The 21,356-nt window shown below is 37.3% G+C and overlaps 1 protein-coding gene across 3 annotated transcripts in view; it reads right to left on the bottom strand.

Annotated features, from left to right (window-relative positions):
• Positions 1-21,356, bottom strand: part of asic2 (acid-sensing (proton-gated) ion channel 2) — a 405,004-nt gene that overhangs the window by 11,488 nt on the left and 372,160 nt on the right. For all 3 annotated transcript variants that reach the window (XM_084138762.1, XM_084138761.1, XM_084138760.1), the window contains 2 exons: positions 5,672-5,822; positions 3,233-3,289 (listed from right to left, as the gene is read on the bottom strand). In XM_084138762.1, coding sequence (XP_083994888.1) covers positions 3,233-3,289; positions 5,672-5,822 — 208 coding nt within the window. The remainder of the gene's footprint in view (positions 1-3,232; positions 3,290-5,671; positions 5,823-21,356) is intronic.

The following is a 21,356-nucleotide window of genomic DNA, read 5'->3' as shown; positions in this document are numbered from 1 at the left end:
AATATTGTCTAAATGTTTAGCAAATAGATTTAAAAAGTTTTTGAGTATTATTGTGAGAAATGAGCAAACATACTGTGTTCCAGGACATACAATAATGGATAATTTATTTCTAATAAGAGATGTAATGAACCTTTCTATGAGTGATGATTTTAATATTGTTTTCTTATCGATTGATCAAGAAAAAGCATTTGATCGTGTGGGTCATGATTACCTTTTAAATGTTTTGAAAGCATTTGGGTTTGGGGAAACATTAATTTCTTGGATTAAGTTACTGTATAGAGGGGCCTCAGTAATGCTTAAGGTTGGAGGGAGACTGAGTTGTCCAATACCTGTTAAGAGGGGAATTAGGCAGGGTTGTCCAATTTCTGGACAACTCTACAGCTTAGTTACTGAGCCTTTGCTAATTAAGCAATTGAAATGTTTTCATATACCAGGAGATTTTAATGGGTCAAGTGTCTCTGTTTCAGCTTACGCTGATGATGTAACTGTGTTTATTACTAGACAAGAGGATATTCAGATACTGTCTAGAAGTTTAGCTTTATATGAGAGAGCCTCTTCATCAAAAGTAAATTGGGCAAAGAGTGTGGGTTTTGTTGTGGGTCCCTTGAAAAATGGTGGGCCACCTAAGCTTCCAGGGGGGTTACAATGGAATACAGAGGGAATTAACATTCTTGGAGTATTTATGGGTAAAGAAAATTATAGACAAAAAAAACTGGGAGGGTATGCTGGAGATAGTGTCAGCCAAGTTGTCTAAATGGAAATGGCTATTACCTGAACTATCCTACAGGGGTAGAGTCTTGGTTACAAATAACCTGGCCACCTCCATGCTATGGCACAGACTAAATGTGCTGGATCCTCCAAATGAACTGATAAAAGTTATACAGAAGAAGTTTGTAGAATTATTTTGGTCGGGGCAACACTGGGTTCCTGGATCTGCGTTATATCTGCCTTTACAAGGAGGAGGACAAGCTCTGATAGACATAAGAAGCAGGATTATGACTTTTAGACTGCAAACAGCACAAAGAATATTATATGAAGAGGATCTGGGATGGATTTGTGTTGCTTGTGCTATTTTAAGGACAGCATCTGGTCTTGGTTATGAGAAACAATTGTTTTTACTGAGACTTGAAGAACTGGACTTAAAGGAGAACTCCGGTCAATTTTAACATTGAGCTCATTTTTTTGTACATTTGGAGTGCTGTCAGTACAGAGAACAACGACAAAAATCGGTGTTGCCTACACCGTGTTATCCTCTTTTTAAAATTTGCACCCTGTTGACTTCAATGGGGCATGTTTTGAACCTGCTTTTAGCCTCTTAACATCCTTGATGTGTCATTACAAGTGCACAGCCATGTGAGTGATTCCTTCGGAGTGAACACGGGTCAATCTGACTGCAGTAGGTGTGAAAGATATGAATAAAAATTATGTTTATTCAGCCAGCGCACATACCTGTATTTACATCCTGTTTTCGGTCGAAGTCCATAGTAATCGATTGTCGAGTTCACGCGCATTGGTTTAGTACCTATGATCACGCACGTGAACTCGACAATCGATTACTATGGACTTCGACCGAAAACAGGATGTAAATACAGGTATTTGCGCTGGCTTAAATAACATCATTTTTATTCATATCTTTCACATCTACTGCAGTCAGATTGACCCGCGTTCACTCCGAAGGAATCACTCACATGGCTGTGCACTTGTAATGACACATCAAGGATGTTAAGAGGCTAAAAGCAGGTTTAAAACATGCCCCATTGAAGTCAACAGGGTGCAAATTTTAAAAAGAGGATAACACGGTGTAGGCAACACCGATTTTTGTCGTTGTTCTCTGTATTGACAGCACTCCAAATGTACAAAAAAATTAGCTCAATGTTAGAATTGACCGGAGTTCTCCTTTAAGTAATTTAACCCTGTTTTATCAGTCAATGCTGAAAGCTTAGCTTGATAACTTTAATGTCAACAGAGATCTTTCAAAACCAAAGGAGTGGATTTTGGGAGAGCCATTGTTTTACAATCCACTGATACAAACCAGAACTCTGTCATCAGGAAGCTTGATGAACTGCCTGACGGGAGCTGGACTGAAGAGGATAGGAGATCTGAGAGACCTTAAAGGATGGAAAATGGCTGCAGCACTACAGTGTGAAAGGGGTATTCAATCTCTCCGTCTTCTGCAGCAGGTGTTAGAGGAGGTGCAGAGAGCATTGCCTCCAGGGAGGCACTGGAAACTCAACCAGCTCAAGATTGGAGAAATTATCAGTTCCCAACTATCAGTGTATCTGCAGCAGCAAAGGAAAATTATGAAGATGCTGACACATTACTAACTTTTAAGACCCCGGAGATGGGACAGTTTCGTGAAACAAGTAAAAAAGCAATCTACCTTACTTGTGTTAAAGTTGCCCATCAGACTGTTTTAAAACGAGTACGAGCAGGGAGGTGGACAGAAGTGTTTGGATCAGACTTTAATGGATCCTGGAGGTCTCTGTACAAGCCTTCCATTGAGAAACGTACAGCAGACCTACAGTGGAGACTTATTCATGGTGCTATAGCTACAAACAGACATGTGGCACACCTGAATCCAGCAGCGGGTAAGGAATGTCCTTTTTGTGGAATTGAAGAGACAGTTGACCGCTTATTTATTTATTGTGTGAGGTTAGGCAGTCTTATTATTTATTTAAAAAGATTTTTCCAATCAGTATTTTATAAGTGGTCCCAAACATACATTTCACGAGAGAAGAAAAATATGCATATTTCATTTTTTGTTGGGTATGGCCAAAATGGCAATTTGTAAAACTCGAAAAAACAAGTTATTGGGTACAGGTACAGTAGATGCAGAAAATGCTTTTAAAGGCATGGTGACTGCTAGAATTAAAATTGAATACACATACACCATTACACCTCTGGAGAGTCCTCATAAAACATGAAAACACAACGTGTGTGTGTGTGTGTTTTTTTTCCCCGGTTGGGACTTCAACCTGAATGCACACAGACTCATGGGGACTTGTGCCACTGTGGAGATCCCCATGAGGAAACAAGCTTATAAATTATACAGAATGATTTTTAATTTTTTTATTTTTTAAATGTAAAAATGCAGAGTTTTCTGTTAGTGTAAGGGAATAGAATATACTGTTTGTACAGTTTAAAAACCATTACGTCTATAGAGAGTCCCACAAAGATAGCGAACCAGACGTGTGTATGTGTGTGTGTGTGTGTGTGTGAAGATCACACTCACCCAGAGCAGGTTCAGCACAGTCCTTATACTGTTCAGGAGTGCAGAACGGAGAATCGCCTAGAAACAAACAAAGAAAAGGAAAAAAATGTTCTTCTTTATTCAGCCTTCTTAAATTAATAATGAAACACTGATATTGTGTTCTAAATAGGAGGGAAAACAGACCCAACCTACACTTAGCCAAACTCAACACGACATGGAAATAAACAACTGTGAGTGCATGTGTGTGCGCATGGAAGCGAGAATTGTACGTGTCTACACTATTCAAAATGTATCAGATGTATCCCGAATGTACATCACAGGCCTATCACAATCAGTTAATGAATCTATAATTACATTATTAGAGCAGGGTGCCTGTGTGAATGAAGGACTAATCATCTATGAGATAATTGTTCTGTCTCGAGCACCTACTGAAGTAGCAAGAGGTTGAGGTTGGCACTTATGGGTTAGATTTAATAGGGAACTTTATGATAAAAAAGATAAATTTTATTTGATTCAGAAATTGAGAAAATTGTGAAAATGGAGACTGTATAGTGTCATTAAAAGAGGCCAGTTGACAAAGAAATCTACTGCAGCATTAACTTTAAATATCAGCATATTACGGGGCAGCATAAATTGGCGTTAAGAACGGGACATAAAGGGCACTGAGTCACAATGAGAAGTTCATGAAATCATATTATGAAATCTTGGAAATATATTACGTCTTTAAAAAGACCATTTAGCGACAGTTAAAGATGACTTTTTTATCAATGGGCCAAAATTACCATTTTATCAGTGAAATTAAATTAAAACTGAATGTTTCTGAAGACTATTTTGGGAAGAGCTCCTCCACACTTTTTAAATTACACAATATGTCATGGCTCCTGCATATAAGCCCTTGCTGTCAGTTTGTGGGCTTGTTCCAAACCACCTTTGACCCACAGAAAATTTTATTCTTTTCTATATTCTGACCTCTCCTAAACAAGTTCAGCCAGCAAAACTCGACTGCCAAATGCAAACCACAAATGCCACAAGGCATTAAGTTATCGCAACACACAACCTTATGCTGACATGCTATCCATGAGCATATGAAATCTGACCTCATTGGCTAACTGTTCATCAAGATTTAAAGACCTTAGACAGGGGTTTACACAGACAAGATGGAAACAGAGTCCCTACAGGTTTCGTGATTGACAGTACAAACTCTATTTGTCCTTACTATTCAGTCACAGACATTATAAGTCTTCATCATGTCTTCCTTCTGATTACATTAATAAAGGGTTGGATCTGATTTGTATGCAAACTATTTATTTGCACATCATTAAAGCTGTCATTTATTTCTATGACATGTGTATGTAAACACTTACTGCTTTGAACACCATATTCACTGGTATTTTACTGTCTTGGACCAATGTATTATGACAGGACTTTACAGGGCAATTATTTTATTTATTTATTTATTTAATGTAGATTGCCGTAATTTTACATATATATATATATATATATACAGTATGTAATATATATATTACATATATATATATATATATATATATATATATATATATATATATATATATATATATATATATACACAGTATATAAATAAATTATTGTTTAAATTTGTCATCACAGGCACCTTTTTGCACCTATTTTTATTATTGATGCTTTGACAATATTTTGTGTAAAATCCTGATAATTAAATCTAGGGCCCTATCATACACCCGGCGCAATGCAGCACCAGGCGCGACGCAAGTGTTTTTTGCTAGTTTCAGCCCGACGCAGTTTTCATTTTCACCTCCTGCGCCACATTGTTTAAATATCAAATGCATTTGCGCCCATTTGTGCGCCCATGGGCGTGCTGGTCTGAAAACAAGGTGTGTTCAGGCGCATTGTTGGCGCGCTGCCATTTTGAGGCAACTGAAATAGACTGCGCAGTATTTTTTTTTTTCATTTAAAGAGCGCGTTAGTTATGTGTGCCTATAGTGAGGTCAACAACGCGCGTACACTCTGCTTATTACACACACAGGGACGCGCAACAGCACACAAACTAGCCAAATATTAAAAATAAAAGGATCACAATGTAAAATATTAATATTGTAAAGATATGGTGGAATTCGGCTTGTCCCGTAGATGGTCTGCTGGCTTTTAAAGGGAATGGGAGATGAGACTCTGATTGGTTTATTGCACATTACGCCCAAAACATACCCATTACTCATTAAGAGAATAAGGACAGCCCTTTTAGACCATGACAACCTTTTTTCCCGTCGTTAAACTAGCAAAAGTGGATTCGGACACGCCCTGAGTGCGCTTGTGCCGAGCGCTTTAGACTATGCGCTTAGATCGTTAAAATAGGGCCCTTTGACTGAAAACTGAAATGCAGAGGATGCATTTAAAGTAAATGGATGAGTATAAAGAAAGAGGTATAAAGTATAAAGTTTCAAGCGCTGCTAGGTTGGGACGTACCAGGCATATAGACCATCCTGCAGTTGCAGTTCTCTACAATGTAGCGCGTTTCACACTCGATACGGCAGGCAGACACGCTGTACACCTGAAAGAGGCCTGAGTCCAGGGCTCTGGACACACACTCGCCCCACGGAGGAGGAAGATACGTCAGCTGAAAGAGGAGAGAGGATTATTATTCATTAGACAGATTGATTAGCATATGATTGACATTAACAGTGTATGTGAGTTACAGAAAAGAGGTTTTAGTGCATATCATTTTTTTACACAAGTCATTTTGGGGGGAATACTATTTACAACACCAGTGGTCAATGTAAATCTATTTTATGTTATCTCAATAACCACCTACTAGTTTCATACACCAACATCATGCCCACCAACCATTCACAGTAAATGTCCTACCCCTTTGATATCATATTGCACACACACACACACACAAAAAAAAGATACTGGGCAGATACAATAATTGTTTTTGGAGACAGAACTTGCTATTAGTTACTATTGTGCCAGATTAATTGGATTAGTGCCATCAGAGTTTTGTTTCAGAAAGTAAATCAGATACTATTGGTACAGTCCAGTTATGCCTGGTTTGACCTTTTCTGCTTTCTGTACAATCGTTCACAGAAACCGCTGCATAATGCATCTTCATGAATTTGTTCTATTTTTTTTTGGTACATCTCAAAACTTCAAGTAAAAAACAAAATTAACTATTAAGTCAAAGTCAAGTCAAAGTTTATTTACAAAACAACGACTGAAGTTGATCCAAAATGCTGTACAATTCATAAAACAGAAAAAGGAGCAAACAATTTAAAATCTAAAAAGACATATCATTATAAACTATAAAGTTACAAAGTAAAGATAAGATTTAAGGGAATATTTAACAATAACAACTGTGGTCTGTTGCTTTCCATTTGACATCAAATCAATCAGGCAGTCTCTTCATGTTTAAATAGGAGGTGCTTTGCAAGTTACCCCCTATTATTGAACACTTTACATGCTGAATAAATAATTAATACATTTTCTATCCTCTGGATATTTCTACATTAGCATTTGGTGTGAGGCTGTATCCATGCCTGTCAGCATGAAATCCAAAACCATTGTTGTTTCACCCAGATTTGTTTTTTAAAAAGTACTCAGCCCACATTTAAATAATCACATCACAATCATCGGAAAAGGGTCATTTAGTTCCAGTTTGGCAAACATAGTGCACAGTGTCCCTGCTCTCTGTTCTGTGCAAAACAATTCCAATTATATGAATTTGTCACAAGATAATAATTACAACTTTTCTATTTAGAGAGGTCTTTGTCTAAAGAATTCACACGAACACAACAAACAGACATCCTGCTGGCATATGTCCACTGGCTGAAAGAAGTGTTTACTGTGTTCCAACTTCCAACACACTCAGACTCCACAATCCTTCATGAGCAAACACCCTGAACTGGCTCTCATCTCAGAGAACCTGGCAGCAGACGGTTGGGGAAGGCGGCAGGGAAGGAAGGGTGTGAATGTCAAGGGAGCGAGAAATATGGATTAAGGATTTAAGAGGGAATGACAAAAGAGATAGTAAACAACAAGAGGAAGAGACACGGCACAGGAAATGTCAGGTGGAGGAGGAGGATCCCATCTGCCCCAAAACAACAGGTTGCCCACATTCACACTTCTCCGAGCATACATTGCCAAAGCTTCCATGCAGGTCAGCTTCATTTAGTCTCAACAGGAGACATCATGGGTAATGCGGTCTTAAGACTGAAAGAGCCAAATGTGAATAATGAGCTGACTTGGAGAGAATAAGAAGGGACATAATCTCTTTCCAACTGCGTCTGGAAACCACTGAGCATCAGGCACAGATTGAGGAGCTGATTTCACACTGCTGCTGATGAGAAAAAAAAGATATCTGACAGGCAAATGAAATTTGTCAGTGGAGATAAAATCAAAGCTGTGTTGGCATGGGAAGACTTTAAAAGGCCTGTCGTCTTACCTCTGCTCCGGGAATCAAAAATAAACCCAGCAACCAGATCTGACACTGACAAAAGCCTCCCGCAACAAACTATATCTTTAAAATAAACTCAATGACAGGTTCTTTAGTAAACAGCCTTATAATAACTTCATTTGCATTTCTCCAGCTTGCCTTCAGACATATTGCAGCCTATAGACTCTCTTTGAACTGTATGAAAAATGGCCTTAATTAAGTCTTGCTCAAAATTACACTGCATCTGTGTATTACTTGTAGCCCTGTAGATGCTAGATTACATCATTCCAACATCAAAGGAAAACAAAAATGAGTATAAATACTAGAAATTTACAGATTTATTTATTTATAATATGTATGTTTAATTTAATATTTTAAATATTTTAAAGATCATTGCTAAGAAAAAGCCCTCAAATGAAGATAATTCAAATTTATTACATTATTGTGAGGTCACATCTGATTTAGAGGTCAATATATAATTTGCTGTATTATTTCCATATCACTGAAACATAAGCAATGAACACTGTTTTTCAGTGTCTCACTCAATTTTAAGACAAAAATACATGTCAAGACCCCTTCATTCTGTTTTATTCTGATTACAATTCTGTAATACGGATATAAAACAAAATAGCCTTCATTTTATTCATTGTTTTTAACTTAATGTTACATTGACAACTTATTACACATTACATTCAGTTCTTATTTTTAATATATTACAAAAAATCAGTACAAGGTTGAATAAGCTATTATTTTTTAATTCCATTAGTCAACTGAGAAAATGCTGATGTTCCATTTACATTAATTATTCATTAATGATTAACACAATGTTCTGCCCTTTATACTGACCTTCCCTTCCAGCATCAGTGTGTGTGTGTGTGTGTGTGTGTGGCTCATAATTGCTCTGATCACACTCAACTCAAACTAAAGGTAGAAACTTTACCTTCCACCTTATATACTATATATATATATATATTAAAGAAATTAATACTTTTATTCATTAAATACGTTAAATCGATCAAACATGGATAGTAAAGATATTTATAATGCTACAAATTATTTATATTTCAAATAAATGCTGATTTTAAGCTTCCAAGTCATCAAATGATCCTGAAAATCATGGTTTCAACAAGCATTTTATGCACAGCTGTTTGGTTCTTGAATAGCAAATCAGAATATTAGAATGATTTCTGAAATGCTGCAAATTCATAATTGTTTTTACTGTACTTATGATCAAATAAATGCATCCTCTGTGAGCAGAAGAGATCACTAAAGACCCTAAACCATTGAACAATAAACTAAAATGCACTGTTACTGGCAACTAACAAGGACAGTGGAGTTCTCTAGTTCACATTTATACTATATCACAGAATGCTGCAGTTAGTAACAAGCCTCTTTCTTGTACACGCTCTGCAGTTTCTTCAAAATTAAGGAAAATTGGCAAGAAAAAATGGATTTATATGTTCTCAAAGATCAGGCAGTTTCAGCCATCCTGTTCAGCCATACTTCTTCTTGCTCTTTTTATCTAAATAACAAAAAGAGTAATTAGGCTTTGTTAAGATAGATGATTATGGTAGTCCAGTTAAAAATGCAAACCATATTACATCCATGACAATACAAATAATTCTGATTAAATTGTAATTACAAACCATTCCAAAAACATCTGGTTTAAACTCGATTCAGGCCATACGTTAACACAGACTGAACTGATAAAACCTGAAAGCAATGCTTATTCTCTATAGCATATATATTAAGTGACTTAGAGACCATGACTTCCCAGCATTTATATAATTAAATGCTGGGAAGAACAGTTTGTTTATTCAAAACTAGTTTCAAGACCTAATTTAGCGTATTTACTGGCAGAGTGTTGTTGGGGGGGGGCATCACTAGAGACGCTCTCAAATGGAGGAGCGAGGGTTGAGATAGACAGAAGGGAGTGGAAAAATATCCCTCTGCTGGATGATTTTACGTTTTTTTGGGGGTCCTATGAGCCTAAAGTAAAGTTAATTAACCAGTTCTAAATTTACAGAGCTCCCAGATGAGATGAAGCTACAAGAGAGGAATGAAAATGACATTTCTGAGAGGAAAATGTCATTCAGACTCAATCTGTGAACTTAAGACTCTTCAATCAAATGAAAAGCCATTGCAACTCACCCCACATTCATATTGCATGACTTCAGAAATTGGCCACATTCACCTTGTTTGTTCTCTTTCTCCTTCTCTCTGGGTCTCTCTTAATGGGTTTCTTGCAACACTGCGTCAGCGAGTCATTACGGCCCCTGGCTAGGACATCAGGGTTAATGATCATTAGTTGGAGATACACCCTCCTGGTCAGAGGATATTTAAAAACAAATCCAGAACATTTTCTCCAAAATCTACAGCAAAAAGTTCTGTTCTTGAATTTATTTTGCTTTAAATATGAATCCCATAATTTCCATAATTAATGCTGCCTATCTGTATGCTCTCGACAAGAATGACCTTTTGGTAATGAAAAGTCAAGAAATTAAATGTTTAGTCAATCGTTAGTTAATCAAAATCAGAGAGAGAGAGAGAGAGAGAGAGAGAGAGAGAGAGAGAGAGAGAGAGAGAGAGAGAGAGAGAGAGAGAGAGAGGATTAAAAAACGTTTATTAAATTTTCATTTATATCTCACACACATTCACAATAATACTATAAAAAATAAAAATAATAAATAAAACACATAAAACATTAATTAGATATTCAAAACCAACTGACCCTCAAAAACCTCACATAAGACATCTTTACAACACCAGATATCACAAAAAAACATTTCATTTTTCACCAGTTTGTAGTACGCAAATTCAATCTTGATTCTTCCACCCAATAGTTTTCTAAACATCATTTCCACATCAGTAGACCCAAGTTGTGTTCCTTCATTTTTCCTTGTTTTCCAGATTGCTAATTTTGCTGTTCCCAACAAATAATTTAATAAGCATGTCATCCTTCTCATAGAATACCTATACTTAACACCTCCAATAAATATTTGATCTGAAAATTCTTCATCAAAATCTTTAAACAAATCTTTAAGAAAATTAAAAAGATCTTGTAATCTTCCACATTTTAAAAATAAATGCTCTAAGTCTTCTTGGTTTCCACAAAATCTACATTCCCCCCCCACTGCTGGATTCAAGTGTGCCACATGTCTGTCTGTAGCTATCGCCCCGTGGATAAGCCTCCACTGTAGATCCGCAGTACGCTTCTCTATAGGAGGCTTATACAGGGCTCTCCACCTGTCCCTCACGAGGAAGTCTGGTCCTAACAAACTTGGCCACTTTGAAGCTTTTATTCTCTTGAGAAAAACTTGATGTGTGACTTTTACTGAAAAATAGTAAATCGCTTTCTTTGACGGAGATTTAAAACAGTCCAGCTGTGGTGTATCAAAAGACAAAATTGAGTCCATATTCGCATCCACCGTTTCCTCAAGTATGGCTGGAGACACTCTGATTTTTGGAAATTCTTCTTCTATATCTCTTAAGTCCATTGACCGACGTCTTTACATGTACTCTCTATGCCCACTTGGTAAAACATTCCAGATCTCCTCTGTCAGTTTCGAGACAAGACGATCAGATTTCAATCCTGTCACTTCTTTAAGAATTCCAACCGGCTTCCACCCATCATCGTCCAAGAGATGTCTTATTTTTACAATCCCATTGCGCTTCAAAACTGCAGATACGCTTACTGAAGACAACAGCCTTGTTTGGATCATTGGATTGAAAAATAATGGTTCTTCCAGAATCCAATGCCCTGTGTCACCACTACTTCGATCCACTTTAAAAACTGTTTTCCAGGACTGAAACATTGACTTGTAGAAGGGAGTAATCTCTGACAGACACACCTTCCCCAAGTCCATTATGAACAAATGTTTATCCAACCCGAGCCCACCTGCGTTCTTCAAAATTAATCTTGCAGTATGGGCCCAAGTCAAGTCTTTATGATATAAAAGTCTTTGTGCTGCTTGTATCCTGTAAGAAATCAAACGACTTCTCACATCCACGAGCCCTTGACCTCCTTCATGGACAGGTAAATAGAGTGCTGCAGCATGGATCCAGTGTGCCCCACTCCAAAAAAAGTTCACAATTGTCCTTTGTATTTTACGAACCAACTCCAGTGGAGGCTCCATAACAGTCATTTTATGCCACAATGTCGAGGCCGCCAAGTTGATAATGACCAAGACTCGTCCTCTGTACGACAATTGTGGTAATAGCCAGGTCCATTTAGACAATCGGGCTATCACTTTCTCCAGCAATCCCCAAAATTTTCATTTCCTAAAAAAAACCTAATGTTTTTATCCCCTCTCTGCCCCAGAGTAAACCACATCGTTTTGGAGGTCCTACTTCTTCCCAATTGCCAATAATAAATCCCTCACTTTTCCCCCAATTCACTCTGGCTGAGGATGCTTTTTCATATTTTCCAATAATTTCCATTAAAACTTTCACATCATTTTGACTTTTTATAAACACTGTCACATCATCAGCATATGCTGACAGGGATATTTTAAAGGTACTCTTTAAATCTGGAAGTGAAATACCGTTTAGCTCTTTACTTAATCTGCACAAAAAAGGTTCAATTACTAGACTATACAACTGTCCAGAAAGTGGACAGCCTTGTCTAATTCCCCTGGACATCATGATAGGTGCACTCAATCCACCTCCAGCTTTAACCATAACAAATACATTAGAATACAACAATTTTATATAAGATACAAAATTATCCCCAAACCTGAATTCTTTCAACACATTGAAAAGATATCCATGATCAACTTGGTCAAAAGCTTTCTCTTGGTCAAGCGAAAGAATCCCCAAATTAAGACTATTACTTTGACTAAAATCAATCACATCACGCAATAAAAATAAATTATCCATAATTGTTCTATCTGGTATACAATAAGACTGGTCTCTATGAACTAATACATATAAATATTTTTTAAGTCTATTTGCTAGTACCTTATTTTGTAGTCTAAACATAGCAACGACACTGGTCTCCAGTTTTTTAATAGTCCCAAATCTCCTTTCTTAGGAATTAAAGATAGAATTGCTCTGCAACAACTTGTGGGTAATGTCTTTCTTTCGATGCAATCTATCAGCAGTTCTTTTAAATCTTGTCCAAGTAAATCCCAGAAAGCCTGATAGAACTCCACAGGTATACCGTCCACTCCTGGAGATCTTCCAGGGGATAATTGTCTCATTGCATCAGTAAGCTCTTGCAAAGTTATTTGTTCATCCAGCGATTCTCTTTGTTCATCTCTCAACTGAGGCAAATCACAGAGCAAATCATCCACACTTCCAGAGTCACAACTCTGAGCATTATATAATTTAGAATAAAAGTCTATTGTCATTTCTCTCATTTCCAGAGGGTCAGAAGTTATAGTTCCATTCGGACGTCTTAGATGACACAACTGTTTTTGTAAAAAACTTTTCTTTTCCAAATTAAAAAAATAGGCACTAGTCTTTTTCCAGAGATACAATGTCTCTTTGTCTCTTTCACTGTTGTTTTCATCATTGCAGTAGTATGTGAAGTATAGTTTTGGCAAAAAATTCTGATGTTAGCTTTACCTACATCCCACCATTGACCAAGATTTTCAAAACTGTCTTTCTTAAGTTTCCACCTATCCCAGAAAACTGATATCCTGTAATAATTTGACATTAAAATGCCAAAAATAACAAGGTTATTTCATATGTAACAAAAGTAATCATATGGTGATCTGAAAAACCATTAGGCAAGATGGATACATTCATTACCTTATTATTCCAAATCTTCCCCAAATAAAATCTATCTAACCGAGCACCACTAACTTGATTATCTGATGCCTTTAACCATGTATATTGTTTAACTCCTATGTTCCTACTTCTCCACAAGTCTATTAAATCAAACTCATTTATAATTTTTAACAATTGAATGCTTGACTGATTATGTGGCTCCTCTCCATTCCTATCAATTATAAAATTAGTTGTGCAATTCCAATCACCCCCAATTATCATGCACACAGTATCATCAATTTTTTGAATAACTGTTCTCAATTCCATAAAAAACACCACACGCTCAAGTCCATTATTAGGAGCATATACATTAATTAAAACAAATATATTTCCTTCAGACTCTACTTTAGTTAAAAGTGCTCTACCTTTTACAATTTCCTCTGTTGATAGAATATTTACATTTCGATTTTTGGAAAAAAGAATAGCTACCCCAGCACTTGTGTTTGTACCATGGCTAAGAGCATATTTCCCTTCCCACCACATACCCCACTGAGTCTCATTATCATTACTTGTATGTGTTTCTTGCAAAAAGACTATATCAACTCCTTTAACAAACTCTGAAATCATGGCTAATTTATTCCGATCTCTACCCCCATTTATATTTAAGGAACCGAATTTTAAAAGTTCCATAGAAAAATGAAAATAGAGAAAAACAAATGTGAAAAACAAAGCATGAAGTATGAAATTCACCCTGTGCATTTGAGCATCCTATTTTTGCACAGCTCTTTTTTCTTTCCGTAATTTAGCCAACATCTTTTTCAGCCTAAACCTCTTCTTCTTGCACAGAGCTTCATAACTAACAACTTTCAGCATTGACACCACTGACCATATGAATTTGTCTATCTCCGGGAAAAAATCTTTCACCTCAAAAGTTTTTTCCAAACGTCAAATCCCAAAAATCATTAATCTCCTGCACCGAATGTTTCATCTGTATTCTGCAACCCAAACTCAGAAACAACCGACACCTCAGACAATGTATCATCCTCCCTCATTTCATAATCCTCACCTTTTTCAACATCATTTAAGCTGTCAGTATTTTCAATACTGATCACTTCACAAGCAACACTTTCACTTACTTTCTCTACTACCACTGTATGTGTACTGTGTTCCAAGACCTCATGCTCATGTACCACATTCTCCACTTTTTCTCCTTCATTCTGATTTCTGTCTACACTTACACATGATTCATCATTCTGAACGATACTCTCTTCATTAGACTGAGGCTGAGTTGTTGTATTTTTTACATTAGCAGCAGTTACTCCACTAGGCCCAGCGGCCTCCTCATTAGCCTGAGCTCTATGTGGGCAAGTCAACTTTTTGTGCCCAAGTTCACCACACTCAAAAAACACTTCAAGCTTCCCGTATTGACATAAAGCATACGATTTTCCTTCATGCACAACTCTGAAAGATATGTCTAACTCCGGCACGTTGAGAAACATAAACACTTGTCTTCTAAAAGACATCACATGTTTTAGTGCTTTATTTTTACATCCTAATGGGATCGTTTTAATCGCACTAGCACATTTACCATATTGAACTAATGCACGCTCAATATCCTCATTTCCAATAAACAGGGGGACGTTCGAGACATAGACTTTTGTTGTTGGTGTAACAAGCGGTGAAACAATAACAAAATCGCCACCTACCACAATCCCGTTGGCTATCAGGCGGTTCACTAGCTTCTCCTCTTTAACAAAAACCACCACCGCTTTATTCATCCTGGAGGCCGAAGAAATGTTGTCATATCCAACCTCCTCTCCGACCGCCAGCAATACATCCTCCACAGACACACCCTGCGCAGGTACACATCTGACTCCGTGACGCCGCGAAACAGGTGGTTCTCCACCCGCCAGCAACGACGCCATACCGGCGCCTCTGCGAACACCACCAATTCGTGGTTTGATTTCCAAATTCCCAACTCCCGTGTGAGTGAGAGAGAGAGAGAATAGAATAGAATAGAATAGAATAGAATAGATCAGCTCTTCTGATCAGAGATCAGAGAGAAAATGCTCTCAGTGCATACAGGGAAATGCCCAAAATATCAATCAATCAGAGACTATTATTATCACAAGAATCAGTATTATCACAAGAAACAATACTTCCTGAATTCAATCAATGTTCCCAATCCCCAATTTAAAATCTGTGTTTTACTCTTAGTAGGAAGCTGAATGTGCAGAGTGAGATTTGTAGCATCTAGCCATATCCTGAGGGACAACCCGGCCTGAGAAAACAACAATAAATTAATGTGTTGTTAAAGGGTATCCCTGACACACAGGGTGGACTGGCAATAAAGAGAACTGGGACTTTTCCCAGTGGGCCAGCCTAGTTATCAAAACCAAGTTTATAACAAATGGTTTCAGAGAAAAAATCCTGATCTTGTAAGGCTCAACAGGGAGGGTAGTTTAATATTTCCACTGATCTTTTTTTTTAAAATTTACAACCATGTCCAGTCTCATCACAGATACTACCAAACATCTCGTTATGTTCCCCAACAATACTCATACAGAAGAGAGTGAATCTAGACGACAGGCAATGGAACATACCGTTTGGGGTCAGTTTTTTATTTTTATTTTTTTAATCAATACTTTTAATCATCAAGGCTGTAATAAATTGATAAAAATTGTAAATAAATGTTGTTTTTCTGAACTTTCTATTCATCAAAGAACCCCACACAGGTTCCCCAGGTTCTTGATCATCATATTAGAATGATTTCAGAAGGATGGTGTGACACTGAAGAGTGGACTAATGATGCTAAAAAAGATCAGCTTTACCATAACAGGAATCAATTATATTTTAAAATCAAATCAAATAGAAAACAGTTATTTTAAACTGTAATATTTCACTATATTTTGTTCAAATAAATGCAGTGCAGTGTAAGTGGAAACACAGAGGCAATTAAAGATAAGAGAAGTTTAATTACTGTATGAATATTACTATAATGTTTAATGTCTAATGTTTACTACTTCACAAATAAATGCATCAACGCAATACTGCATCCACAGTAACACATCAATGCCTCCTTTCACATCATTGCGTCCTCACTGACACCCATGGTACAGACTTTTTTTCATAGTGCAAGAGTATATATTTGTTGCATGTCAGCATGCATTGTTTATGAACCAGTAACTGTAACGAAGCGTCACTCGAAGTGGGATCCATAAGCAGGCTTTTATTAAGATCGTGATCAAACAGGCAAAAGTCAAGCACCAGCAAACACAGTAACTTAGAGAAAACACAATCGTGGTCGATAAACAGGCAGTAAGTCAGGGCAGGCGGAGAACAGTCACAAACCAGAGACAATGCAGATAAGCAGCGAATCATAAACGACGTACAAACAGGGTCACAACAGGCAGGCAAAAACAGGAATGAACGCTCAGAAATGTCAACCGTAGTAAAACAAGACCTCGCAAAAAGGGATGGGAAAGAGACAGTTTAAATAGACCAGCAGACAGGCTACAGCTGGGCAATGTGATCAGTGCCAGGTACAGGGCTGATGGGAAATGTAGTGTGTATGTGAAAATTAGGATTTACAGGCCATCACTTTTCACCGTGTGCACCGTATCAGATCTCAAAACAATAACAATCGACCACGACCGATCATCGCGAAATTCGAACACTACAAACACAAAGAACTGGTTCAGAAGCAAGGCAGGCAACTTAAAGGCACAAACTATGGAATCAACAAACAATACCCAAAGGTCATTCTTGAACGACGAAAACAACTTTTCCCAATCCGAAAACAGAAAATAAACGAAGGAAATCATTACAGTGGATAAACTATATAGCTGGACAGTTATATTGCGATAAGGACGTTCCCCCATGGCTTTTCTGAACACTTCTCTTCCATCCCAGAGTCAATAACTGCCATAATCACAAATGTAACTAAACTCTCTCTCTTTCTTTCATTCTCTCTTTTTTCTCTCTCTTAGATGTGCTCGTATTTTAGCACCTTGGTCTCGTGCCCCTCCTCCCCATGTTCCACCCTATGTATGTATTTAAGTTTTGTTGTTGTTGTTGTTTTCTGCTGTATACATTGAGTCACTTGTGTATTTGTATTTATGTTAATCTCCCAACAACATTGCCTTATGCACACACACATATGCACTGCTACCTGCTCAAACTCATACACTCACACATGTACAGTACTAACAGGCCAACACATGAATATACGTTTATGTTTAATTTTCACTAAAACGTGTCATCTATTACTTTTGTAACCTGGAATGTTCGTGGATTTGGTTCTCAGACAAAGAAGATCAAAGTTTTGAATCCTCTAAATAAATTACAAGCCGATGCCTTCTACAAGAAACACATCTATCAGAATCAGATCATAACAAAATTAAATCATCAAAGTACAACCATTTATTCTCGGCTCACTACAACACAAAACAAAGAGGAGTATGCATTTTAATAAGTAAAAAAATCTCATTTGTTCATAACACCACTGTTATAGACCCTAAAGGACGATTCATTATCATAAACATTTCTATTAATAATAGCCCAATTACAATTGGCAATCTATATGGCCCAAACACAGATGACCCATCTTTTTTCCAGATATTTTTTCCCTCCATTTCAAACCTTTCTAACTGTCCAGTCATAATAGCAGGTGATTTCAACACAGTTCTAGACCCAACAATAGATAGATCTAACAGTTCAGGCAATAAACACATTTTGCAATCTACAGAAACCATAAAACAGTTCATGAGTGATCTTAGTATTGGCGATAGCTGGCATCTACAGCATCCAAATGTTAAAGAATATTCATTTTTCTCTCCAGTCCACCACTCATATTCCCGCATTAATTTCTTTCTCACCAGTAATTCTATCATATCAAATATTTCTGAATCAAAGATCCATCCAATAGTCATTAGTGATCATGCCCCGGTAACATTAAAATGGAATAGAACCAGTCCACATAAACCCATTACCAGATGGAAATTTAACACATCTCTTCTAAAAGACCCGAATTTGACAGTTACTTTAAAAGAGAGTGAGCATGCTATCTAGAGATGAATGACACTCCAGAATTATCCCCATCTCTTCTGTGGGAAGCAGGAAAAGCAGTACTAAAAGGAAAAATTATTTCATTCTCCATTTACAAAAAAAAGAAAGAAAGAAAGAAAAGGAACAAAAAGTAGATCTGGAACAAAAAAATCGAACAACTAGAAGACATTAACATAAATAACCCAACAGAGGAAACACAGGATCAATTAAGAAAATATAAATTTAAATTAAATGAATTAATCAATAAACATACCCAATTCCTAATATATAGGGTAAGACAAGAAGAATTCCACCACTGTAACAAACCTTCAAGCCGAACAATAAAGCACCAGGTCCTGATGGATTCCCTGCTGAGTTCTACAGACAATTTTGGTCCATTTTATCACCACTCTTCATCCGAATGATAAATGAATCAAAACAAAAATCAAAACTACCAGATAACATGAACACTGCCACAATTTCACTCCTTCTCAAACCCAATAAAGACCCAACATTACCGTCAAGCTATCGTCCGATCTCCCTAATCAATGTAGACATTAAAATCATTACCAAAGCACTAGCCCATAGAAAAGAAAAAGTCACACCATCTATAATCCATCCAGATCAAACCGGTTTCATTAAAGGTAGACTCGCTTCCACTAACACACGCAGACTTTTTAACTTAATGTATTACTCAACAATTCAAAAAGACAAAACCAGTATAGCTACTCTCGATGCAGAAAAGCCTTTGATAGAGTCAACTGGAAATTCCTGGTTTCCACATTGGAGAGGTTTGGTTTTGGGGAGTCATTCATTAACTGGATCAAAATTCTGTATACTTCACCTTCAGCCACTGTCATCACAAATGGACTAACATCACATAGCTTCACACTGCACCGGGGGACTAGACAAGGATGCCCACTCTCCCCTTCACTATTCACCATTAAAGGAACTCAAACACCAAAAATACACCATACAATTAGTCTTTACACTGATGATATACTACTGTATTTTCAAGATCCCTCATCATCATTACAAGAAACAATCAAACTCATTGATTCATTCTCAAATATTTCTGAATACTCAATCAATGAGAAAATCTGTTATCCTTTCATTACATTCCAACAGCTTGGATGTGACATCCCAGACACTACCTATCCCTCTATGCACCAATTACATCACATATTTAGGTATTAACATTTTCCCCAGGCTGTCAGAGCTGTTTGGACTCAACTTTACTCCATTACTTAAAACAATAGATGATGATCTTCAATGCTGGATGAACTTACCACTATCCATTATGGGCAGAATATCAATAATTAAAATGACTATACTTACTAAATTAAACTATTTATTTACAATGATACCTTCAAAACCCACCCTCACCTGGTTTAAATCGCTAGATTTAATCACTATCAAATTCTACTGGAAAAATTAGACCCCGATAATTTAATTGACTACCCTACAGAAACCAAAAACACTAGGAGGACTGGATGCACCACATTTCCACCACAGAAATGGATTCACCTAGACCTTCCGCCCTCAATTTCAGAGTTAATTAATGTATCCTCTTCAAAAAAACTATACAGAATGATATTAAAATCAGATAACACATTAAGCCTACCAACTGCTAAATGGGGATCAGACCTATCCATTACTCCCGATGCCGCTTTCTGAACACAAATCTGCAAAAATATCTACTTCATGACGAAAAATGGCAACCTGCAACTCATACAATATAAAGTACTTCATAGATTTCACTTAACTGGACAAAAATAATTTAAAAATTAAAATAAAAATTATTTAAAATGGGATTTACTTCTGAAACCTGAAAATTGTACACAAAATACCCCAGACATCTATGTTCACGCCATTTGGTATTGCACCTCAATTAAAAGATTTTGGGAAAACGTTACTGACTCACTATCCAACCTTGTGAGATGTCACATCTCAGTGTCTCCTTCCCTCTGTATATTAGGTGACATATCCATAATTAATTTAAACAATAGAAATGGTCAATTACTCTATTAAGTGGCTCTATCGCCAAGAAAACTATCCTCATGACCTGGAAATCAAGGAACACCATACATATTACATCTTGGAAAAACGTATTAATAGAGTACATCGCATTGGAAAACCTTTCCACCTCCATTGTGCCTTTCCGCCGTCTGCGTATTATATATTCTTTCGCCCTGGATTTCTTGCCTCTGACTGGTTCAGCACTAGGGGTGTGACGAGATTAAAACGCGACGAGATTTCTCGTCGAGGTGAAACTTTGTCTTGTGAGTTAAAAAAAAACAAAAAAAACTTTGTCTTGTGAGTTGTTGTGATGTCAGCGTGATGGAGCGTGAGGGTGAAATTTGTATTGAAGATGCCCCTGCCACTTTTAAATCATTTGTGTGCCGGGCCAATCACACACACACACACACACACTCACTGTCCCTCGCTCACTCACTCACACACGCGCGCGCACACACACACACACACACGCTCACTCGCGCACGCACACTCACTGTAACCGCACTCTCACTCACTCTCGCTCACACTCAACCCGTCGTGGAGGACCGTTAAAATTAAACATGCTAGTCTTTCTGTCGTGATGTCGTGAAGCATCACAGACGCGTTGTCGCCCACTATGACACACTATACGAAATGAAACGATCGAATCTTGCGTCCCGACGCCCGTTGTCCTTTACGAGTCTCCACGAAACGGATCGTGACAAAATCGCGCTAAAATAGTGTAATCTGAACCAGGCAGGTAATAAACATTTGACCTATCACGCAAAGAACCTATTAAAGCACTAAGACATGGGAACAGTATAGCTTAAAGTCATATCGACATCGCAATATTAAACAATGTTATCGCACATCGCAGCTTTTCCTCATATCGTGCAGCCCTGCCCAAAGGTCTCAACTGCTGCCAGAAATCGTCGACATGCTTATATTCTTGAAAAAGAACAT

The sequence above is a fragment of the Abramis brama genome (assembly GCF_963993115.1).
Source record: "Abramis brama genome assembly, chromosome: 1".
In the NCBI taxonomy this organism is placed as follows: domain Eukaryota; kingdom Metazoa; phylum Chordata; class Actinopteri; order Cypriniformes; family Leuciscidae; genus Abramis; species Abramis brama.
The sequence above is the reverse complement of the archived record's forward strand: the minus strand, read 5'-3'. Positions and strand labels throughout refer to the sequence as shown.